This window comes from Vespula pensylvanica, chromosome 15, assembly GCF_014466175.1.
Source record: "Vespula pensylvanica isolate Volc-1 chromosome 15, ASM1446617v1, whole genome shotgun sequence".
Taxonomy (NCBI): Eukaryota; Metazoa; Arthropoda; class Insecta; order Hymenoptera; family Vespidae; genus Vespula; species Vespula pensylvanica.
In genome coordinates, this window is record NC_057699.1 from 752,571 (window position 1) to 780,070 (window position 27,500).

The 27,500-nt window shown below is 31.3% G+C and overlaps 1 protein-coding gene across 1 annotated transcript in view; it reads right to left on the reverse strand.

Moving 5' to 3' along the window:
* LOC122634494 overlaps positions 1 to 27,500 on the reverse strand; it is a 127,108-nt gene that overhangs the window by 246 nt on the left and 99,362 nt on the right. Inside the window, exons 5-6 of the mRNA XM_043823484.1 lie at positions 11,509 to 11,770; positions 1 to 38 (exon numbers count right to left, since the gene is read on the reverse strand). The exon at positions 1 to 38 is cut by the window's left edge and continues 246 nt beyond it. Of these exons, the coding sequence (XP_043679419.1) occupies positions 1 to 38; positions 11,509 to 11,770 (300 nt within the window). The remainder of the gene's footprint in view (positions 39 to 11,508; positions 11,771 to 27,500) is intronic.

The following is a 27,500-nucleotide window of genomic DNA, read 5'->3' on the forward strand; positions in this document are numbered from 1 at the left end:
GACAGCACTGTGCGACTTGCATCCGTTCTCAGAGGTTACTGCAACATACGTTCAACGCAATATTATTTGTTTCCTTGGCGGAAAATAGTTTCGTGCTATTACCGAGACCGTTTCCTTCCCTTCATTACTTTCTTTCACTTTATCGTAACTCTTAAAAAACGTCGTCGAAATTTTTCGACCTAACGCACGTGCAACATTGAATTTAATTTGTTGTCTTTCTTTTTTCGTTTTGTTTTTATATTTGTTTTTCCTCGCTGAACTACGTAATACACGTTGCAGTTAACTTTACAGGAACTTTTATTATACGTACAGCGGTTTCCACGCAGAGAGAAAAATATATAGAAATGTTTGGTATATATTTGTTAAAATGAATAATTCCCTTTTACTCTTGATAAAGTACATACTTATTATGAATTTTTTAGTAGATATAAAAAAATTAATACTCTTTATGGTTAGTGCGAAGAAATAAAAAAGATGATGTATTTCTTTTTTCTTTTTTTGTTATATCAACGATCAAGTATATGAAAGGACTTTTTTTCTTTAATTCTGTATAATATTTTAATTCTTAAATAATGTTTTATATGGTAACATATACTTTCTTAGAATAAACTTTTATGTTATTTTAATTATGTAAGGCTTAAAATCGCCGATTCTCGTCATTCATTTTTTCGACATGCGCATTTATCATAGAGATAACAAATATTTCATGATTTTCAAAATATCGTAAATTAAAAAGCTCTTCGATATTACATCTTGAGTTTATCTATAAGAATGAATTCAAATCCGAATATATAAAACAAAGTCTAATGTAGTATTATCGTCCTTTTACTTTATTTCCAATAACTACTGATATTTATGCAACATGCTGCATTTTTTGTAATAAAGTCTATTTTTCTAACAACATTTCCATCATTAGCATTCTTTTATATTCCATTAACTCTCCAATTATAAATAATACTAATAAAGAATTTAAAAAATTCATGAAGTACGTCTTCATATAACATATTAATTATAAGAATTACGAAATTACTCAGAATGAATATGAAAACGCACATTAATTTTTCAGAATTTCAATTAAAAATATCAGAATTTTCTTCGTTCAATCTAAAAAAAATGTTACTATATTTTAAAATGTAAAAATTTTAATATAAAATTTGAATGTTTCAGTAACTAATTAAACGTCTTTTTATTAAAAAATAATGTAAATTAATCGAGAGTTTTACATTCGTTCAATCATCAATAATAAATTGTCGAACTCTTTTTATTAATCATCATTTTAAAGCTATTACACTGCAAAAATTAGAATAACGATTCTAATATATTACCATCATTCTAATTTATTTATTAAACTTAAATTAAAACACTTTAAACGCATACAAAAATCAATAAAATAACTATTAATTTTTCTACGTTTAAAAGTATTGCTATCTTTTCAATATTGAATTTCATTTATTTATTTTTCAACTGATATAAATGTTATCTGAAAATTAAACATTTCCATATTAAAAACGTAAATGTAAAATAATTATTAATTTTTCTACTCTTGAAAAGATATTTATATATAATTTCATTGATATTTACAGAGAATAAAAACTTGTTTTGAAATAAATAATAAAATACTATTAATAGGAAAAGATATTTTTATAGAATTACATATACTAAGTATATACAAATGAAATACATATTTGCTAACACACACACACACACACACACACACACACACATATGCATTAATTGTACGAATAAATGAGTGTGTCTTAAAAAATGATTATTTTTTTTTCACGAACAAAGAATTATTCCTTCCGTATATCCTTAATTCATAATTCTTTGACATCTATGCGAGAGAACTGTTTGCGAGAATAGAGATTTTGTTATCGAATCGCCGTCATTGTTTCGTTAGGATGTAGACTAGGGTGGTGACTGATAATTATTTAGTGGCTACCAGTAACTCTATCTATTCTGTCGGAGTGTTCGATATACGATTGGAGATTGCGTTTGAAATTTGACGAATAGATATCGGACGCGTCGAAAAGCATAGTCCGCTGATAATTGGCAGTATTCCGTTGTGGCAACTACTACATCCGAATTGTTCTTTGACAATGGTTAAAAGAGAAGTAGATGTATTAACAAATATATCTATGCATATAGATGTATCTATATGTGTGTATATCTACATATATGTCGCGAATACGAAGTCAATAAATGTTCCTGAACCGATGATAGGAAACTGATCTGAATGAGTCGATTTCTGCGCTTTAATTAACGCGATATGATTTTTCTTTTCTTTCTTTTTTTTTTTAATCATTTATTCCCTTATTTTTGGATTCCATTTATTTCTTTATAAAGAGAAATTCATGGATTCTAATTATTACTTTACAAAGAGAAATTTTCTTTATTATTTACTTTATTAATACTTTCCAACAGATTTTATTTCAAGGGGATCAGAATGAAAAATACTTCGTATACTTAATTTTTAATATATAGTGAGATACGAAAAATAAGAAAACGATTTATAGGTATATTGTTTCTCGCAAATGAAAACTCCTTCCGAGACGAAGAAGTTCGGGAGTGCGAATTACATAGCGCGTACCTACTACCGGTTTTATCGTTACAAAAGTTTGTGCATTTGGCAAAGCGATATTTTTCTTTTGTGCATTTCTTCTAGCGAAATTAAATCGTAACGAAAGGAAATTCCATTCTGGAGTGAGGGGGAAACTTCGAAGACGGATATCATTAAGTAGAATTGTGGTAGATTTTCTACTTTACCAGATTTGTTTTTCATCTTTCTAAGAGAAAAAAGTTAACGACAAATAGATAGACAGACAGACAGACAGACAGACAGACAGACAGACAGAGACAGACAGATATATAGACAGATAGACAGATAAATAGATAGATAGATAAATGAATAGATAAATATATAATTATATAACAATAAAAATGATATTTTAATACGTAGAAATAATATAAAAAATATAATCTAATCTATTGTGTGATAAAACTTTGCAGTTCAATATCGTTACTACGGTTACATAAGTAATCTATTTTTAATATAATACATAAATATTATAGTATTAGAAACTCGAAGATTTCAAATTCTACTTTTATTTTTTGGTAATATGAAACAAAAAAAAGACATGAATAACAATAAAACTTGTAAACATTACAATTACACATTACTTTCTTTCTTTCCCGATTTCTTAAACAATGTTTTTATTTTCACAAATCTCAATATTTAATATTTTGGAGTGCAAAAGATTAATAATATAGTAAAAACAAAAAATAACAACAAAAAACACAAGAATATAATACTCTTATTTAGATAATAAAATTAAATTAAAATTTAACAAGTAATTATATAATCCACTTTTCATTACTGATACCGCGTGAAAATGCGTGAAAAAGAAACGAGAGAGAGAGAGAGAGAGAGAGAGAGAGAGAGAGAGAGAGAGAGAGAGAGAGAGAGAGAGAGAGACAGAGAAAGAAATAGGGTATTACGGATATATTCAAATAACGAACTTTATAAATAGCCAACCATACAGGAAAAAGGAATCTTGACGGAGAGAATTGGACGAGAATGGAATATAGAGATCCAATTGAGAGAACTACGGATTAACAAACTGCAACAGTCATTACAGGAAAGTAATTCACTCCGTAGAAACGAAGACCAATTTGTATTAAACATAGAATAGATAATTAATCCCGGTACAAAGTAGACTCATTTATGTGTTAAACAGATAGCCATTTAAGTTTTCTCATGTATTTAGAAACCTGAATATCAAGAGAAAGGTCATGAAAGAATCGAAGGTCGAAATAGGCATTAACAGTCCTTTGTAAGAGAATATTCTGCTCACTCACGAGAGAATGAGGGAAAAAAGGAGAAGGAGAAGAAGGGATTGTGGAAGGAGAGAGAAAGAAAGAGAAAAGTGGAAAGGAAGGCAATTTTCTAAAAACAGTTTTGTCGATCAGACCAGAGCTCAGTCAGGGGTGAGAATGGGGGTAAAGGAAGGGAGGAACAGTCTCCTCCGTAAATAGGAATAGTCCAAGAAAGGCCGAGTGTGAAAGAAATCAAATTACCACGTGTTACGAAACTGAAGTCTTCTAACATCGAATGCGATAGAATACAACGACGAGGGGTGACTTACTCGATGAGAAAAAAGTCTTGCAAAAGGTTGAAACTGAACAGTTACATTGCACTGAAAATCGAAATGATTACATAATCATATCAGTCCATAATGTATTATATTATAGTTTATAAAAATTCCTTCTTAATGGATACATGATAAAAATTTTTAAATGTATATTAAAATTGTTAATATTGTTATTCATTAGTTGAATGTTAAGTAAATGCGAAGATCAAGTGATTCTTTATTTCATTTAAACGAATGTTATATTAAAGGTAATGAAGATAATAAATATTTATTAAAGATTTATTAAATATAATAAGTAAATGAAAAATAAATTGTTTAAATAAATAAATTTCTTCTCGAATATAAAGACGAATTAAATGAAAATGCTCAAATTTCAATAGAAAATTTGTAGGTGAGAAATATATTTGAGAAATATAATAATAGAGAAAATTTAAACAAAAATATAAAGTAATTATAAAGCAAAAAAAGAGAGGTAAATAAATTTAAATAACATTTAATAAAAATGTCGACAAATAAAATATTTAGCAAATTTTTTCAATGCCAGAAATAAATTATATATTTTAGAAGATAATCATAGAAATATAAATGAAACGAATAATTAATTATTATAATATAGTAATAATGCAATAATATAATATTAATATATTATACTTCATAAATTTATTATTATATTTAATAAATTAATTATATAATTAATGTAATATTAATATAACATATAATATAAAAATGAAGAATAACGCGAAGAAATTTAATCAATTAAAAAACTAATAGAACTATTTAATTTTATACATACAATTAATTCGTAATTTTGATATCATTTTTTTCAACCTTTAATAATCAAGAACGTCTCTCGTTTTTCGTAAGTTAAAATACACGGAATTAGAAACTACCGTATCTCGTTCGATTTCTTAAAATGCAGGATATCTGTAGTAATAAGGTCGTCAAAATATTCTTTGAGAAAGAATGTCAAAATCGATCGAGAAAGATTGGTACATCGTGAGAGCTGTGCAGACTTCTCTTCAGTGAAACTCTTAAGAGAAGGAGAAGGAGAATAGGAGATTGGAAGAACAGAGAAAGAGAGAGAGAGAGAGAGAGAGAGAGAGAGAGAGAGAGAGAGAGAGAGAGAGAGAAGAGAAGAGAAGAGAAGAGAAGAGAAGGAACAAGGAGAGAAATTTTATATAAAAAAAATTCCTAGAGCAAGTTCATGAGCCCGTACTTCGAAGTTCCGTATACGAAATCTTGGAAAGTTTTGGAGAAACGATTTACTTAGAATACAACTAAAACTCGTTGCCTCGCTTAGCTTCTGTGTATATAGACCACCTTCAGAAGTCTCAGTGAGGCGTCACGAAAAGTAGTTCGCAAGCTAACGTATGGTGAACTCGCGACTTGTTTTGAAAATGAAAGGGGAGGTTAAAGGTGTAAGAGATAGAAGAAGAGAGGGAGAGGGAGAGGGAGAGAGAGAGAGAGAGAGAGAGAGAGAGAGAGAGAAAATCAGGCAAGTCTGCACAACTCTTTCTTATAAATATACATAAATTTACATAAACATAAACTCAAAGTATAATAAAGAACAGGAAAAGCGTTCCATGAGAGTGAATGTTAAAAAAAAAAAATTTTAATCACCTACGCGCAACAAAGAATCACAGCAAAAAAATATTAAATAATTATTAATTTATTTCTCTTTTTTTCTTAATACCCACATAATTTTCTTTAATAATCCAGATAAGAGAGATGTTTTCCGCAGGAAAAAGTTATTAAATGATCATTTATTTATACTTTTCGTTCTTCTCTCTCTCTCTCTCTTTTTTCTTAATACCACTCTAATTAATTTTCTTACAGAGAGATGTCGCATCTCCGACGTACATACATTTGCATAATTTATTATGAAAATCAACAGTGCCATCGAACCGAAATATAAATAGTATTCCCTTGTCAATGATCAAGAAGGAAGACGAGAAGGGAAAAGGAAAGATAGATGAGAGGGTGAAAGGGATAGAATGATATTCCCTTGAGTTTTCTACACGAAGTAGTTAACATGAGAGCAAAACGGCTCGAATAATCAGGTATGCAAGAACCTGATAACGATGCTGCTCACTCCACGGGTTATCTACGTTCGTTGGAAAACCCGTGAGGGAGAAGAGAAAAGGGAAGGGAAGAGAAGAGAAGGGAGCAAAAGGGGTAGGGCGGAACCGAGGGTTGAGGACAAGAGGGTTGGTGGTATCGCATCGACGTCACCACGCTTTCCACCTACGAAAGGAACGTACTCACGCAGCCACGCATGCACACATAAGACTTGTTACGGAATTACCTGGGTAGTAAGAAATACCGGGAAACCCTTAAACACATAACAAAGACGTACGAAACCCTTTCCGCTACTCAGTTACTTGTTCTTTGTACTCGACGAAAAACGTTTCACCCTTGTCTCCTGACATCGTCTTCCAAGTGAGATCGGCAACAAACTTTCACGAAGACAACGTATCTCTTCAACTCATGCAATATCCTTCCTTCCTTCCTTCCTTCCTTCCTTCCTTCCTATACTTAGACCTATATATAGTTCTGATCTCCACGTTCCTTTCATCCTTTAAGCACATCTAATTTAATGCTAAACGTTTTCTCCGATATATTAATTTCGTAGTAAACGATTAACAATTACCTTATCTATCTATGAATAAAATTTCTTTAAATAAAATTATATTTTTATAGTTGAGATTAAATGGGACACGCATAGAATACGTTTGTATCGATGGAAAAGAAACTATACATAATACAGCGAAATAAACTGTTTGAATAATAGAAGGCTTCAGGTGATAGAATGTTTAGATAATAGACGTAAATACAATTGCGGTCCTATTGTCATTCTATGCAAATAGAAACAGCTATTAGGCTAGTTTATATTTCGCATTAGGAATTTAATTTCATTTTCGAAATGCATCAATTTGAACTCATTTCTCGAATACTCTGAGAGAAACTGAATTAACGATACGTAGAAAATTTAGAGGAAATTGGGTTGGCAAAAAAGAAAAAAAGAATAAAATACCAACAAAAAATAACGAAAAAAAAAAAAAAGAGCGTATATACACTGTATCGCCGAACACAATGAGTCGACAAAATAGTCCGCTTTGACACGGAATGAATTCCAAACAATTTGCAAGATTTTCCAGAATCAAACACATGAAACGTGCTTGTATACGTAGATCGATTAGCGTTTTCTAATTCAACGAGTACGCGCGTCAGCATCAACGAAGCTACATACGTTTTCACTGCGACATACTACTGTAATAAAAGTCAATTTTTGTCCGTTGGATACGTAACAGTTTGACGATCCGTATTATTCTCTTTTGTTTTCCTTTCATAGCAACAACGAATGACTGATGAACGTGTCATCGATCTTGTCGTTATATATACAACGAACTCTGATCGTGATGATGAGCAGAGTTTGGAAAGTTTCTAACGTATTTTAATTGGATTTAATTAAAGTATTATTTTGATTATTATGAAATATTTCAATTGAATTGTCGAGTAACATGCTTCTTTTCATTTACTCTTAATTAAGTGTACATATTGTTCAGATTCTTTAACAATGATGATGATGATAATAATAATAATAATAATAATAATAATAATAATAATAATAATAATAAAATCAATACTTCTTTTTTAAATAATAGTTGTTATGAGAAATTCTTATTGTAATATTACATTTCAACAATTTTATATTTAAAAGTACTTTAACAATAAAAATTTGTATTTAATTGAAATAATAATCAACTTTTATATAAATGTAAAATTTGCAATTATTATTGATAATTTGTATACGTTCATAAAAACTTGAAGTGTCATTAATTACTATACAATAAATCTCAATATACTTTAGTCAAAATGAACCTTTGATGTTTTTTACTCTATTATGATATATTCTCTACACATTTGAAAGGCAAACTTTTACAAATAAATTACAAACAGAATTAAAGCGATGATAATAATCATTTGTTTCATCACGTATACTACTAAAATGTATATGAGATTGAATGATTAATTTACATATACAGTGTAATTGTTATGTTTGGATCTGTAAATAATTTTACATTTAATGAACCTGTATATTACATATTCCTATGCCTATGTATTTCTAAATTAGACCACATACTACAGTATTTATATGTCCGTGTAAAAAGGTCGAATACGAAGAAATAATACAAGTAAGAATGATTAGAAATGAGTTCTTCTGTCTCGTATATATTTAAATTGTTCCCATATGACAATATTTTTTAGTAATTGCTACATGCACACTGTAAAATTGTTTATACGAAATATCGAAAAATGTTATGAAAAAGTAATATTCGTTGAATTTGTATTTTTCATTCGTGAATTTGATACGCAACCACTAAAACCAAAAAAAAAAAAGAAAATAAGAAAAAAGAATAAAAAAAGAAAAAAGAAGAGAAATAAAAAATACAAAATATAAAGTAAATTCGTTTCAACCACTACAAAAATATAATTTTTACTAGACAAGAATACTACAAAAAAAAAGAATGCATTTATCTAAAAATGATTTAATTTATAATAAGGATTCTAATTTATCTCATTTCAACAGAAAGCATTCCTTTAAAATTCCTTTAATTCCCTCCATATTCGATTTTACATGGAATGATCTATGAATGAATATTTATATAGTAACTACGTTTCGTTATAACACATATTCGCGAAAATGTAATTAAAGTTAAAAAATTGCGCTTCGCGACAACAATACGTGATCATTAAAATACGACAAAAGAATTGTGCCAGTCGTTGCCAGGATAAAACAAAAGAATTACGGATTAAGCACAATCATAGTTCGATTATCGCATATTCTAAAACACTATTCTATTATAAATCAGACATTCTACGCTATTAAAAAACAATCTATGAAATTTTAAAACAGATATTAATATCTTAATTGTTTCACAATTAATGTCACTTTTATATAATGCAATTTGGTCTCTTATCATAATTATTTCATTAATAATCCTCTATAATATTTGTTTTCTATGTTCATTTTCATTTCTAAACAGAAAATTAATAACAATATTACGTCTATAACTCATGTTAAAAAAAAAAGTAACACGAACTTTCTTAAACGAACTAAGATTGAAAAAAACGAAATAAAATTTAAAAAGTACTCGTGTAACTACAAAGTTATGTAAAGGTCTCCCTTAATAAACATTTATTTCTTATCCGAGAATTTACATTTCTACGCTCTTTCATTTCGAATTTCTCTGAAATTTACTTTTACTTTTTATATAACCCACAATTTGTCTAATATTAAAGTTGGCCTAATTAAACGTATTCGGAGAATATCTACTTAGAAATATTGTTACCGTGAAAATTGGATCGATAAAAAGAGTCGAAGCAATTTCGATCGATATGAATATGATAAAAAAGGTAGAAAGCAAGAGGTTGCGAAAAAAGAAGAGTAAAAAAGAGAAAGAGAAATAGAGAAAGAACATGAGAGAGAACATGTGTGTGAGAGAGAGAGAGAGAGAGAGAGAGAGAGAGAGAGAGAGAGAGAGAGAAAGAAAGAGGAAAGACCGAGAAGGGTTCGGTATTCGAAAGGTAATAGGACCGGAGGTTATACCCGTGGCCGCTCAATTAAATCTCGTCGACGTCGCGTGCAGGAAGCGAGTTCAGCTTGTACCGGAGGCTTCCTTTTCGATTTCCAGTGGGTGGACCCTCTCAAAATTTATTAGCTCGTGCGCTCGACCGTCTAATCCTCGGGTAGCCAGGCCGAGCGTGCAACTATTACCTGCACTCGTCGCGGCACTCGTGTAACCGAGATAGCTTTCTCTCTCTCTTTCTCTCTTTCTCTATCAGGCTTTCTCTTCTCTACTTTCCACTTCTCTTCCTCTACTCTTCGTCCTCATCGGACACAGAGAGAATCAGCAAGAGGTAGGTAAATGTTTAATACCTATGAGAAAATGGTTCGTTGCATATCGTTGCAAGAGTATAATTGAGATTATATTCGGTGTAATAGTCAGTTTTGAATACGGATTCCTATAAAAGATAGTTACGTCAATAATTAGCATTTCCATCGACACGATTGTAAAACTCATTCGCAACAGAATCACAGACGAGCTAGTTTTCTGTGGTGATGCTGCTATTGGTATACAAAATACATTTCTCGCGTTCGTTTTATTTGATAACAACCCACATATGTACATACCCATATTTTTGATATAACCTTTGAAATATAAACGTGTTATTTCCGAAAACCCATACGTAACGATAGGTTTTTAAGCCAGCAGACTTGATATTTTTATAATAATTCGATGTGTTGCACGTAACGAAACAAAATTTTACAAACGAAATGGTATTGGACAATCGAAAACGTATAGCCACCGGCATGAAAAGATAATTGGTTTTGGAGACACAAGTTTAACGGGCAACGCCGAAATTCGACCTGATATCGCTCGATTTCCTTATCAACGAGATTTATCATAATTTACGGCTCGAATGGATCGCTTATCTTTTTACTATCGAACGATAACTTACGCTCAACGGATTACCTTGCAATTAATTCGATTAATATTTATCATAGGATCTCTCTTGCTTTTCAAACTAGAATGTTTCTACATTTTTGTGTTCTCTAGTATTTATTATTTGTTATTTTGTTTTTAAAGAATTTAATGCCACGTGAAATTTATTCCAACGGCGATACTAAAGGTTTTATTATTATGAATATGTAATGACACATTATTGCGTTGTACACTCGGTTACTCTTGACAATCCGTTAGTTCGTTGAAAATGCTTAATTTTCGGTAATAAAAAAACTACACAATATTGCATAGAAAAGTAAAAACATATTGTAAGGACTGTGCGATGGCCAGAGCCAATTTTATTTATGCTATATAGAGTTCATCGTAAAAATTTAATTTTTCTAAAGATATTATGTTTGTTAATTTTTTAACCAGAAAAAATAAGTAAACATCTGTCGCTAATATACGAACTAAATAATATAAATACGTACACAAATAAGCATTCTTTTTATATTCACAATTTCATTATTTTATTTATAAGAGAAGAGAAAATTATTAATAACAGTTATTAACTATTGCATAAAGAACTTTTATACTTTACACCGTTATCTAGTTATCTGCCTTATTGAAAATTTTTTATTCCGCGGTATTAATCTTAAAATAATTAATATGTAAAATTTATAACTTTGATTCATCGGTGATAACATCATATCAATCTATTTGATTTCAGATAATTCGTTTAGACTTATCGACCAACCCTTTCTCTCTCTCTCCCTCTCTCTCTCTCTCTCTCTCTCTCTCTCCCTCTGATATAGATAAAATAAAAAGAATGAATCTATGATATCTACCTCTTTCCGGTACAGGTTCACGCAACCCAGCGCCCAACTGTAACTCGTTCATGGACGAATATATTCCAGGGATTTGTGCGTTGCAACGTAGATTCAACTGGCCGTTCGAGTAGTGAAATGGTTGGAGTGGTAGACTGAGGGCGATCCACTGTTGTTGCTGATGCTGCTGCTGTTGCTGCTCACTAGAAACTCCAGTGCCTTCTCTACGATGCTCTCGTTTCTGCTGTTCGTGTTCCTCCTGATTCCTCGAGGTCGCTGCCACCTGCGGGAAATCAAGATGGAAATCAAGATGGAAATCAAGCGTGAATTTAAACTTGAAGATTTTCGATGCCAACCAATGGCAGGAACGTCATTTGAAACCAGGAAAAACCGAACATTTTGAATTGGCGAACAACCACGAGAAAACGTTTATGCGAACGAGAGAAGTTGGCAAAAAGGCGACGCAGTGAAGTCAAGGAAATGTAAATCTGCTTTTAACGAAATCCTTTCATCTGGAATCGACTCCCTCGTCGGCTATTTTCTCTTTACTTCCAAGCACAAAGCCAACGCCATCTTACTCCAACGAATAAGAGTCTTTCATGCTAGCTTCGCCCTATACTACTCTACTACTACTACTACTACTACTACTACTACTACTACTACATGGTTGCTGCTGCTACTGCTGCTACACTATTACAACTACTACTACTACTACTACTGCTCCTGCTACTGCTGCTACTACTTATTCTATCTCTTTCTAGACCTTAGGAATCCTCGTTTTCAAGCTTTACGTTCCCATTTACGTGCAATAATGCTCTCATGTCAGCTACGGAGATCGGACTACTTCGACGAAACAATCCGTACGAATTCTAACTTTCTTAATGTATCCGCATTCTGCATCATGTTCTTGTCGTTATTGAAACGACGAAGATAGCCGACATTGTAAGTGAGTTAGTCATTATGAAAGACGTCGAGTATTCTGGAAAATTAATTTTCCTCGAATACCTGCTATCTCTTTCTCTTCTTTCAAAAATTACTTATCATCTGTACAACTAAAGAGAATAATGATAAAACGATCCTCTTGTAATACAATCCGATTTAATTTCCGACGATCAAAAGAAGCCACGTTGAAGGCCGTAGAAACGATTTCTACGAAAAAGGGAGGACACATTTCGAGGACGCAGTTTCTCTAACAAGAACGAGACTTTCAAGCCAGTCGTTTTCTCTCATTTTATGAGAGTTCATGTTATGAACAACCCTACGATTTGTCAACCGGAAGATCCGTTACTGACTTTCCCTCTTTTTTCTTTCTTTTCTTCTTTTTTCTTCCTTTTTTCATCATTTATGTGTATGTGTGTATATATATATATATATATTTCCATTCCGTTTCAAGATACGGCAGTGCGACGATTAGTTATGCACGCTTGAACATTCATAATAAAATCTAAAAAATAATGATCATATATTTTAACGAGCGCATAGTCATTATACTGTCATTGATCGTAGGTCAGAATATTTCATTTTCAAGATTTTCAATGCTACATTAGTTACATTTTAATTTAATTTATTTTATTTAAACTTATCGTTGTCCGTATTTATAGCTCATTTTGTATTAATTTATAGTTTATTTTTTATTGATTTTCATTCATGTACTGTTTCTTTGCAGTCTTAATTAATTATTGATTTTATGATATTTTATTTTTGATATAATATATACTTATTTTTATTTCTACAGTAATGTGATCCTTTTTTTATATATATATACATATATATATGTGTGTGTAGTGAAAATAACTATAAATAAAGAAATGAGAGAAGATATGAGAATAAATATCATATGAGTGATGGCAATTTAAATTTTTAATTTATTATCAGCCATTCTTTCACAATTTTTTTTGTAAAAAATTCTTACTAAATCGTTATGACATTTAGAAAATATCTAAATACGTTAATAATAATGCTAATCTATTATTTTAGATATTATTTGAGATATTTTAGATATTATTTTAGAATAATTAATCTCTTTCTAATCGGGATATTATTCTAGCACAATTAATTCTTTTATTAATATTTTATACGTTTTATTAATTTTTTATGGTTAATTAAATTTTTATTAATTAGTTTATTAGCGTTTTTATACTGTAGGTAAAATCTGATGGGTTTTTTCTTACTAGTCTCCCTTTGATCCTAATTCCGTACTTTCGCAGCCAGTTAATCAGTATGCTCTATTAATTTTGTCCTTATATCTTTTTATATGCTTCATAACTTTTTTCTTTTATATACCTATCATCGAGAATTTTAATTCGTGCAAATTTCCTCGTTTCTGAACTACCATGAGGTAGGTATTTATCATCGATTTAAAAATGATCGCTAAAAGAGAATTCATTTTTACTACGTGAATTTTTATTGCTATACACCATATAACGATATTCTATAGATCCAAAGAGATTTTATTATGATTTTTTAAATTAGTTATTCATTTATTCACGTTTTTTAATCTTTATATTTTCTATCACTGATTTAATAATTTTGTTTATGTAATCTTAGTATCTAAATCATAAGTTTAAATATTTTATGTGTATCATAAAAATTCAGATAAGGTAAGCAAATATTTTTGCTTACTTCAAATAAAGTAAGCAAAAAAAAAGGTAAGTAAATGTTTCCTGAACAAAAACTTTAAAAAATGAGTCTGAAAGTATGATAAAATAATATTGATTAAAAAGCATTCAAAATTATTACACAGATATTCCTATCATATTAAAATCTACATGTCAGATTTCTCCATTTTCATATAAAATTATAAATTAGTTTATATTCTAATCTGTTAAATTATGTTTTCGCATAAAATCATAAAGAAAAAAAAAAGAAGAAAACAAAAAAAAGGGAAAAACCATCAACTATTTAATTGAAATCGCTTATTACTTTTTCTTGAAAATATCACGTCTTTAATAATTATTTTTCTTCTGATACCACAGGATAAAGGAAATTTTTGTATGGCAGGTGATTATTTCATAGGAACGAACTAGAGAACGAGAGAAAATTTGAAAACGGAACACGCCGGAGCGCATAAAATTTAATCTCAAGAGTAAAGCGGATGAAAACGATTATACTCGTCTTGAATACAGTTTACGAGGAAAAGCAGGAAAGGGTTCAGTGTGTCTCTAAGTGACGTGGCCTTTCTTCTCGAATATCCTCGGGAAAGCACCGCGGAAAATCGAGAAAATGTTTCCCTCGTGAGAGATTAGGTGAGACGACGACGATGGGAATTGAAAGAGAGAGAGAGAGAGAGAGAGAGAGAGAGAGAGAGAGAGAGAGAGAGAGAGAGAGAGGAGGGTTGGGAGGCCGTTGGCAAGGTACGAACACGAAGACGACAGCGATGCAACAACAACGTCGGAAGACAGAGTTCAAAACTACCAAAGTCACTCAATGACAAAAGCGAGTTCATAGTGAGGACTGAGTAACAACCAATACTTTATCTCCCAGTTAGTTTAAATACAATTCGAGAAGAGAATAAGATTGGGTCCAAATTTCTCAGGTGATCTTAAGAATCAATTTTCTCGTTCTCAAGATCTTTTCAAACTAATTTATCTTTTCTTTTCTTTTTTTTTTCTGTCAGATTGTAAACAAATTTCTAATGGTTACATTAATGGCTTTACCATATGAAAAGAATAAGTAAATTAATTATTTAATTAATTGATTAGTAAATTGAATAAATAAATAAATAAATAAATAAATAAATAAATAAATTAGTCGAAAGTGTTGTTGCTATATTAAAAATCAAATAATTGATCTTTAAAATAGTCTAGAAACTTACAATCCATATTTTTCATTTGTTGAGAGTATAGTCGATCAAATTTTTTTTTTCTTAAACTTTCCTCGCTATAACTTTTTTTTATTTATTCGTTATAAATAGTAGTTTCTTCTCTGACAACGTTTATTTGATTGGTTTCTGTTTTTTTTTTTTTTTTTTCATTTTAATCAGCATTCACGTACTTACATATATATTTTGAAAGCAATTATAATAAAATTATTTTTTATACATTCGTTTTCTTAACTAAATTAAACGTTACATCGATGATAACTTGTTAATATATAAAGATCAATGTATACGTAATCTTTCAAGAGTATCTATTATCCGCAAAAAAAAAAATTTTACTTCAAACAAATCAATGATCACACGTAATCAATTAAATCAAATTGATCAATTAAATAAAGAAAAAATTAAATCAATTAGATTAAGAATACACACGTATATCTTGAAACATTACAATGTTATATATTTACGATATATTTTCTCAAATTAGAAAAACTTGTTTAAGGAAAAAAAAAAAAGAAAAAAGAAAAAGAAGAGAAAAATTGTTCGTGTTCTCTCGAAAGTTCTCTTTCGAAATTAAATATATTCGCATCCTTAGGTTTTCTTCTTAGAAGATGTACATTTCTTTGTCAGTACATTAAAGAAGCACTAAACGTTATGAGTCACGAAGGCTCTCGATATTTTCTTCCACGAATAGGAATGTCGCATCGTAACGCGGAGAATAAAGGGAATCGTAATTAGAAGAGACGAATAAAAGAGAAGTGAGAAAGAGATTGAAGAAGAGAGAAAGAGAGAAAGAGAGAGAGAGAGAGAGAGAGAGAGAGAGAGAGAGAGAGAGAGAGAATGAAGAAGAATAGAAAGAGGGAGGAGTAGAAGAGGAAGCAAAGACGACCACTTAGGAATGCAGGAGGTTTCGCGCAACGGGGTAAGCGCAAACGAGCTACGCCGTCGAAGGTTAAATCCGATGTGTACCGTTCAATTAGAGAAAACCAAGAAAACGATTCAACCGTGGTACGTCTTGGGGCATGCACGGTTTGAATGCGAGTTCGAACTTCAAGGAGAAGGTGCAGCACCGAGTTCGAGTTTAGTCACGACGAGAGGTAAAGAGAAGGAGATTCTTCGAAGGTGGAACTGAAGGAATGAAGTCTGAGAAAATGTATAGAGAGTGAAGGGTAACTAAATGGGAATATAGAATAGAATAGAGAGAGAGAGAGAGAGAGAAAGAGAGAGAGAGAGAGAGAGAGAGAGAGAGAGAGAGAGAGAGAGAGAGAGAGAGAGAGGAAAGATCTAGATAGTTGAAAACCGGCAACAGGATTAACAGAAGGTTGAGACAAGGAAGATGACGCTATCATGTTACTCTTGTATAGAATAGAGACAATGATTGTTGAACAAACGAGGCAGTTTACGACAAGGGAAGATCACGTAAATACCACGTCTTCTTGGCATGTCCTAAACCTGCGGACGGTCCGTTATCAGATATATACACATACCGGATTTCTCAAGGTGCTACGAGAATAGCAATGACAGCAGGTTACGTTTTAGACCAGAGAAGACTCGTATAGCACGAGAGAGCGTTTTCATTCTTCCAAATCTACCGAGACAACATTTCTCCCTTCATTTTCTTCTCTCTCTCTCTCTCTCTCTCTCTCTCTCTCTCTCTCTCTCTCTCTCTCTCTCTCTCTCTCTCTCTCTCTCTCTCTCTCTCTCTCATTTTTTCTTTTTCTCTATCAGCCATGTTGCGAATTGCACCTAAGGGCGTTGTCTTGAGAAACCCCTGCAATGTCAGTTTGTTCCCAGAATTTATGTTAGAAACGACTTCTTGACTTCTTGGAATGAGGTGTGATATATATATATATATATATATATATATATATATATATATATATGAAAATTTTACATAAGGAATTTAGAAAAAATGAGTTTTGAAAATTATTCATATAATTATTGTTAAGATTATTATTATAGATAATTAATTGTCATTGTTCAAAGTTTATATAACTCTTAGTTCTTTTAAGTTATTTTTATGAAAATAAAAAATATTACGTTTACACAACTCTGTATCACATATTGAAAAATATTATATATAGAAAATCTCTGAAGAAAATAAAAATACGATATGTGTTTATAATATTATATTGAATTTATATTATATTCAATATGAATATTGTATTCAATATGAAATATGTATTGTATAAAATGTGTGTAGTGCAAAAAGTGGGCAGATTACTCAAGAGTTAAAATTGAAAGTGACAATGATGAATCGACTCTCATTTGTAGAATTTGATAATCGGATTAAATTCAAAAAATTACCCTATTCTATGTTCTACATACGGGGGTAAAATATACGCTCTTTAATTTTTATTTATGAAACATTTAGTTGTTGACTTTCATTTAAATTTATATATATTTTAAAATAAAAAATGTTTAAAAAGAGATAAAAAGAGAAAGACAAAAATTTTTGTTTTTAACTTTTGTTTCTCGTATTATTTACATTTTCAGCTTCAAACTCTTTATTTATATATTCAATGGTTTTTTACAGTCGATTATTCTTTTTTTAGATTATCCATATTACCGTATAATATTCCACGTGATATCAATATTTACAATTTATTTATGTTAATACAATACATGAATAAATATATGTATATAAGCATATAGCGTATAATTTTTTAATGTGTATCCTCGTTTTCTTCATCGCCATCATCGTTTTAAATATAATCCAGAGATTACGCAGATAGAATCTCCAATCAAATTTCATTTCTATGCAAAATGTTTACTCTTCTCCACGCTTATCCTCGTTATTAACACGTTCGTCTTTTTATCTCGTATTTTTTATTTACGCTGATAAAAGAAAAGACTGATCCCGTTTATCACATCAACGACACGATTTCTCTCGTAGATATTATCGCAACACGAACGACGAATTCCCATGCAACGTCGTCCTGAATAGTTTCATTCTCAGGCAATTTTTCATTTATTAAAAGACGACAAAAAAAAGAAAGAAAGATGAGAAGGGAAAGAAAAAAAAAAAAATGAAAGAAAAAGAAAAAAGATAAACAAACATAAAATATCCGGAGTGTAAAAGGAGAATGCACATACACACACATATTTTTCTAGAATTCTTGTGAACGCAAACTCACGGTCAAAGGATCTATTTTCGTGAGTATACATGCTTGCGTTTTACATAAAAGACACGGATTACCAAGAAATAAGTATATGTATATGTATATATATATATATGTATGTATATACATATATATGTATGTATATATATATGTAGATGTGGAAGCGAGAGAGATGAAATAAGAAAGGAAAGAAGAGTAAAAAGAAGAAAGGGCGATCTTCGTGCGCGTTGCATTTTCATTCTTTGTCAAAACATCTCTGACGTTTCCGCGATATCACCGCGATTGTTGACATTCCATACGAAGCGGGATAGAATTCGAAAGCCATCCACGATCTTTCCTTACGCTTCTATCTGGAAAATTTTCATCGGTAACCCACGGACAAGCCAGCACCAACATCCACTATCATCACCACTACCAACCAGTACCAACACTACCACTACCAGTAGTATCTTTTTCTTCCGTTCGCGTAAAAGGCAAACGCACGGGAATCCCCGATGTTCCCGAATTCCCTTCGAGGTATCCCACCGCGACTGAGAACGCTTGCAAATTCCAAAGCCACGATAGAAAGTGCAAGAGAAAGATAGAGTTAGAGATATGGTGAGTATAGAAGAGAAAGAGAGAGAGAGAGAGAGAGGGAGGGAGAGAGAGAGAGAGAGAATTTCGTATTTTATATATGTATCTACATACACAGATGTAGGTATATATATATATATATAGTCAAAGTTGTGTACTTTATCGTATATCTGTGAGAAAGGGAAAGACAGATAATTCAACGCTTCTCTATTTCTCTTTTCCCCTTTTGCCACTTGCAGAAATTCTGCGAGTATTCGAACGCAAATAACATTCTCTTCGTAGTGTGCGTTATATACGCAACGAGAAAGGAAAAGATCGTATCAAACGATCGAAATGAGAGAGAGAGAGAGAGAGAGAGAGAGAGAGAGAGAGAGAGAGAGAGAGAGAGAGAAAATCGTATTTTGCTTTCTCACTCACACACTCTCTCTCTCCCTCTCTTTCATTCTAACTATGCAATGTAGAGAGTCTAAAGGAAAAGCCATTGCTCGTTCAATCGATCCTGTGTCCTTTATAGGGTTACTTGTCCGTGCTAAAGTATCATTCTTCTATCCCTTTCACAACCCCTACATTTCGACGATGCGTCTAGACTTTGACTTACATTGTGTGAGCAACGATTCGGACGCGAACGACTTAAGAATTTGTATTCCTTAGCTATTTAATCGAACTATCAGGAACGTCGATTTCTCTTTATATTTCTTTCGTTTATTTACGTTCGAATAAAATCGTACGATCGAATCTAATTGATTTTATAGAAAGAAAATCGGTGTTCTTTCTTTCTTTTCTCATTTTCTTTTTCTTTTTTTTTTTTTTTTAACTTAAACAGTATTACATTTATAGTAGGAATTAGTAGATAACGCAGTCGTAATTCGATTTTTGTTTTTCTTTTCTTTTATTTAATTTTCTATTAATATCATTATATGAATTTTTACGAGAATGATCGTAGTACAGTTATTTCTTCCTTTACATTTACTTCGTTTTATATATTTTTCATGATACAGTGAAAAGAGTTGTCAAGATCGTACCGTTTACGATATTTTATGTATATGTTATATTTCCTTTTCGATATACATTTTTATCCAAGTTTTACTAACAAGTTATAAAATATTTGAAATTGTATTTAGATTTGAGAAACCGATCGTTTAAATCGTATCTCCTTTAAAAGTAATACATTTGTTGAATGAATATAATAGATAACAAGATTAAAAAAAAAAGAGAGAGAGACAGAAAAAGAAAAGAAAAAAAAAAAAAAGAAAAAAGATTTTTACTGCTTCAAATGTAATTTATAAACTTTTATCTGTATATATCTCGTTTGTTTTTTCTTTCTTTTTTTACTTACTTTACATATTTCCCATTGGATTTATTTAACTTATACTAAGCAATAAAAGAAAAATTGCCGAGTTATGTTTGATACAGAACTGTCCCTTACATACGTGAAAGAAATCATGAGTTTTGATTAGGAAGGAGGAAGGAAAAAAAAAGAAAAAAAAGAAGAAGAAGAAAAAGAAGAAGAAGAAAGATAAAAGAGACAGAAAGGAAAGGTTCTTGAAATCTTAAAGTGATAGAGAATCGACGACAACGAGAATGAGAACGAGGACCAGAACAAGAACTACTCGTAGGTTCCTACCAAATGAAAGAAAATAAAGACCATCAGATCGATCCTAACGATTCCTTCTCTACTTCGACTCTCTGAATGAGGGTTTACTTGTTCGTATAAGAGAGAAAGAGAAATAGAAAGAGAGAAAAAGAGAAAGTGTCTTTGAAATCAACCGACGGTACAGATTCCTCTTATTTTCCTTCGGAATTTTCTCTCTTTTTTCCTCTTGTATTTTTCTTTCCTTCGAGATAACCATCGGTCGAAACTGAGTTTATTTGGTCCATGGTATTATATTCCGTAAGTCCCTATAGACGTTCTCAGTACCGATGATCTACGAGCCTGATCTGATCCACCTACTCCTACTGCACGGAATGACGCGTCTACATGCGGTTGCACATGCGAATACGATAAATCACAGTGAATATGAGGTCGAAACGGAGCGTGCATGAGGAGAGTGAGGGGTCACCATTCGAAACAGGTCGAACGTCCATGGCAAGCGTTTGCAGTTTCTCTCCTGATGTGTCCTCGCCTCCTCTCTTGCATTCAACCCCCTCCCCCTCCTTTCTCTCTCTTGCATTCAACCCCTCTCTGTTTCTGTCTCTGTCTCTCTCTATCTCTCCAAAACCCCCTGTAACTACTGATCGATGATTTTCTAATGGCAGCTGTTATTGCTTCTAACGGACATGCTGTCACCTGACACTTTCGAAATTAAGAGCTACCGCCATAAACATATTTCATGGGAAATTAATCCGACTGTTAAGGCTAATCCGTTATAAGAGATCGGTTTTCCAATCGTAAAGGAGACAGGTAGACGTTATCGATATATCGGACAAGCGATAGGTTTATCGGAATAAAATATAATACGAGACGAATATCGAAGAAATTTCAAGAGACAGAGAGGAATCGTTACAAGAAGAAAGGTAATATATACAATACGTTTGTATACCCTTTCGAAGTTTCTTTTTTCTCTCTTCTTTTTTTTTTCTTTCTTTCGTTTGTTATTTTTTTCATTCCAATGCATAGGTTTTTGTTTTCTTTCTTTTTTCTTCTGTCTCTTTTTTCGTAAAAATCATTGAACACGGCAGGATGAATTTAAATCGTTTCGTTTCATGAGAACGCCACGTTTCAAGCCGTTGGATGCGTTAGTCAAAAGGGGTTGGTTTCAGTAACACCACCAACGCGGATCGACTTTCTTTCGAGTTACCACAAAATGCGTGACGTTCGAGCTTTCACAGGAGAACCTGTCGAGTACAGTGCTGCTCTACGTGAAAACCATTTTCGAATAAATATGATAAAGAGATAATACGATTTATCTTGTTCCCGTTTTAACTTATATCTGTTTATGTCGTATTACGACATATGAATGAGTTAATGGAATAAACGTGATAGTTTGATTTTTAGGGTTTTATGTTAATTTATTAAATATCATTAGTAAGTCGAAAATCTTTCGATATTTTATCTCGTTTCAGTTATCGACAGGGCAGAGCCAACACCCAATTTCATGAAATCGTATTGCATGGAGGAACGTAAATGTGGATTTTGTCATAGATTTTCTGGCACGGAAGGTTCGTAAATACGAAGATCCACGAAAGATTTACTCGCGAGTTTACTTAGCCTTCCTATCTCGAAATATGTACCTAAGTAGTTACGAATGCAAATCGAGCGACTTTCGCCGTATAGAAAATTTGATACAATTAAGAACACTATGAAAAGTTCCATTGAAATATTAAACCAAAGAACTTTAACAATATAAAAGGATCCTTGTTCTTTTTATACAATTCTCTTTTATCTTTTCCTCTTTATTCTCGTTATTCGATAATATCCCGAGTGGTTAGAATAGAAACAGTCCATGTATAGACAGAGCGTTAAGTCTATATACATCGTACACTTAGATTTCAATTGCCGAGTTGCAAATGATGGAGGTAGTTTATAAAGCACCTACGTGAATATGAGTACGCGTAATTATGTTTACCAGAGAAGCATAGCCGGATATCTCTATGCTTGTTTAGAATTCATAGGTGGCATTAGATCTCTACAATATATTTGAAACATCCACCATTATACGCGCACTCGTCACGGGAAAATACTTCCCTTCGGTATGGTATAGGACGTGTGAATCCTCGACTCACAGGAGATTTATTCGAATCAAGATATTCCTTGGCTACGATCCCACCACAAGCAAACGTTTACCTCGAAGATGCATTTAAGGTGCGAAGATATCTTATGAAAAGATTCTCAATGCTTGCACGATCCTTCTTCATTTTTATTCTCATGCCAACATGTTCATAAAATTAAATAGTAGATTGGCTAAAGCGAGAGTAAAAAAAGATATTACATATTTTCCCCACAGTAGCGTCAAAATCACATCGTATATTAAATCCAATACGTATCTATCCAAGTATACATTTATAATAAACGCTAAATATACAGACACTTAGGATGATTCTCTTAACAATAATCATGATTTTTTAAATATTTACAAAGAAAATCTGAAATAAAATCTGACAAAAAGAAAATATCATGAATAAAAAGTTCAAACTTTTTAACCGACAATAAGTTACAATAATAATCATTGGCAAAATACTTTTTTTTTTTCCGATAAAAAAGAAAAAAAAACAAGGTCACCTAACTCTTTTTAAATGTAATCAGTGTTTTTGTTTAATAATAACGTAGAGAATAGCAAAATGAATTCAATGGGTACATACAACAATGTTATTATAAATTACATTACAATTCAAAATAACTAATAATTAATACATAGTTGTGAACAGTGAGTAATATTGAAAAAAATTATAGGAATTATAATCTAATTATTTATTGAAGTTTAAATATATTCAAAGAAAATTTTTCCTGCGTGTATACTCATTAATCATGACACTTTTTATTTCCTGTTATCAGTCTGAAATAATTCGACCCGACTCTATTAAACACGAACCGATCCAATCCGGACCGGGCTCAGCGAACTCCGAGGCAAACCAACCGATCCGATGGGTTAATATTCGGTTCTATTTTGTTCTATTCGGTTCTATTTAGTCCTATTCGGTCCTATTCAATTCCGTTCAATTTTATTCAGTACTATAATGTTCTACTCGATCCTATTCGCTCCTATTCAAAATTATTTAATCCTATTTAGTTCTATTATGTTTTGTTAAGTTTTATTTGGTCCTGCTTGATCCTATTCTATTTTATTCGATCCTATTTGGTCCTATTTTATCATCTATTTGGCCCTATTCGGTCCAATTCGATCCTATTGAATCCTATGTGATCCTTTTCGGTCCTTTCTGGTCCTATTTGATTCAATTCGATCCTATTCTATCATATTTGGTTTTATTTGGTCCTATTTTGTAGAATTCGATATTATTTGATTTCATTCGATCCTCTTCGGTCCTATTTGGTTCAATTCGATCTTAATCGATCTTGTCTGATCTTATTCGATCTTATTAGATTCTATTGAGATCTAATATCTCTCTCACGTATCACGATGAAATGACATTATAAACGAACGTGAATAATTTATGATAATAATTTAGAACGCAACACATTTGGTTTATTTATGTTATTGTATTGTCGAGAATTTCGTTTTAATTATTGGTAAGTAATACAAGTAACGTATTAATAAAGAAAACTATCTAACTGATCATAATAGCAATTGGAGCAAATTTTCATATAAGGATAGTGACGCATGCGCGAAATACGACTCTCTCTCTCTCTCTCTCTTTTTTTATCTACCTTTTCTTCTTATATTTTTTGAATTACTATACTTTTTGTTTCGAATTTTCTCTCATGTACGACTACACAATATTATGTAATATATTAATCCAAATAATTTATTGGTATAAATAATAAAAACTCATAATAACTTAATAGAAGTTAATTCAAATAAAATATAATAAATGTCTGTGATGTCAATACTAGAGAGATGTATTTTTCTTTTCACCTCTTTTTGCAAATGATCGAGTTAATGTAGTATTTTATTATGAAATGAAACTTTAAAAGCTTTCTTCTCATTGTTAATATATAAATAGAAAAAAGAAGAAGAGACGTACGCACAAAACTAAAATTAAAATAAACCAGTTATAAATTTGTCTTCTGTAACGTCTTCTAATGTCTGGTAGCAGGGAATTAAAAGCGGTGTTATGACTAATAAGCATCAATATGTTTGAGGAAAATTTTTTTGGATAATATTTAAATTTCAATAAATAATTCGATCATAATTCCTATACTTTTTTCAATATTATTTAATTCTGATAATTATGATTTAATTATAATTATTCATATATACATATTTTGTTTTTATATTTTTCAAAGAAAAAGATTTTTTAAAAAAGAGAACTTGTTCATTTCCGTGGATTTAAATGTTTATTACATATTATTTCAAGTGAAATGAACTTACAATATACATACTTATAAATTTATAAGCGTATAAATAAATGTATTGATTAATAATCGTTATAGAAAAGTTCAGATAGTAGATAGAAAGTGACAAAAATGTTAAGAGTGCTTTTAGAATTTAGTGCAAGACGTCGATCACTTTTATTCGCCATTTTTTAATTACTTTTCTCTAGTCCTTCATGAAATGAACTAAAATAAAGTAAAAAAATACGGACGTATAGATACAAACATACAATTGCACTCATTCACGACAGGATCGCGATTAAGCAGCTTTCGAATTAAAATAGGAATAAATGCAAATACGGAAGGGTTTAGCGATGGTAAATATAAGCACGGTTGCCTGAATAAAGATTTCTAATTAATATTCCTTCGCGTTGCAGTCTCTTCAAACATTTGTAAAGATGATTTTGTTGTCCTTTCCTCTCCCTCTCCTCTTCTCTCTCTCTCTCTCTTTCCCTCCTCTCTTTCTATACATATATATACAAATATATACATTTATATATACGTATATATATATATATTTATGGATGTATATATATATATATATATATATATATATATATGTTACAGTATCACTACTATCTCTATCTTTGCCACGAGTCGAAAGGTAAATAGTCCGAATGCGAATCATCTCGGTAAATATATCTCCCGATACGTCATGGAACTCTCACGTTACATAGAGTCGTTTATAACATGGGGGACTGTTACGGCATAGTACAGTTGTAATAAATAATACACACTTTGGAAAACCTCTTCTCATGCTATTCCAGAAAAGTAGAGGTGAATATACAGCGAATAAAAGTGTTAGCCGGAAATAACGAGTATTTTTCTCCTACTACCGGCCATCGATTCTGTTTACGACTTTCCACAATAAATTAGCTCCTATTAAAAACTCGAACGATCCTCTCTTCTTCTTTATGGTCAAACATACTTTTTGGTAACGGAACCATATAAACTCTAGGAAGAATACTCGTGAGATAGATAAATTCATTCTTTGTCTACGCTGAACGTGTATTATAAGATTTCTTCGATTAGAAAATTTCCATTTCACTCTTTTCCTAATCTCCCTAACGATACTTACATCGATATCTCTCAAAGAAGAAATTTATTTAATACAATTAAAACATCAGAAATGATGACAATTTAATATCAAGGAAAGACAATTTCTTTTCTCGTGATTTTTCCTTTTCCTTTATTTTTCTTGTTACATATATTTTTTTACCTATATGTTTTTCTTTTCTTTTTCTTTCTTTTTTTTTTTTTACATCGAACGTATAGCTAGTACGTGTAGACTAGAATAGGACGGTGATTCTACGATCGGGAGATAGCAACAATTAAAGTTTATAGGCTCTAGCCATTTCGAAGAACAGAACGTTTCCACAGATCGCTCGTCGCCAGCAGAATCAGAGAATCCGTTGCTGATTGCGAGACCGTATGTGTCCCGAGTGATCCGATCGTTTTACGTCGTGAACCATTTCGGTTCTTCCTCATAGGCTTCTCTGACTCCCCTCTCTTCCTCCCACCTCTCTCTCTCTCTCTCTCTCTCTCTCTCTTTCTCCCTCTCCCTCTTTTGCCGTAGATGTGAATATACATGTATTTGCGTAGGAATAGCAAATGTCAGAGCACGCAATTCATACGCAACGTGCATACGTATGCACGTGTGATGCTCCATGAGCAGATTACTCAACATGGTAGCATAGCATCCGTGTCGAGCATTCGTATGGATCATCGATTGGAACGACACATCGTCGTCAAATTTCAGATGTGGATGATATACAACACGGTCAAACATGCAAATTCTGTTTAAATATTAATCGATAATATCGAACACGTTTGCTATAACGTACAAGGTGTATTATATAATCCTTAATTTGTATCTTTATAATTTATTTATACGAAGTCATTTCGTGTCAAATTATATAAGGATTTTAAGGGATATATTACACAAATACAAATTTCCATAATAAATATTTAAATATTAATTCATAGATAATATTTAATTGGTTTATCAACCACGGCATATAAACCTACGTATGTTATATAAATTTAATATTAAGAGCTATGCTATAAAGGGCATCTATAATAACTTCATTATACGAACGCGTTAAAAAACAAATCTCAAGCATAACTTTCAATAAAAAATACCACTTAAATATCAATCGATATTATCTAATACGTTCACCATGACAAACTATCTCGCGTGTCGTATAAATTTTACTTTGATTTATTTATTCTCCAATGTTCTTCTAACTCATTAATGCAAATTCATATATCAGTTTACTCAAACGATTTTAACAACAAATTTCAAACATAACGCTCGATAAAAAACACTACTTAAATATCAATCGATATTATCTAATACGTTCACCGTGACAAACTATCACGCGTGTCGTATAACTTTTACTTTGATTTATTTATTCTCCAATGTTCTTCTAACTCATTAATGCAAATTCATATATCAGTTTACTCAAACGATTTTAACAACAAATTTCAAACATAACGCTCGATAAAAAGC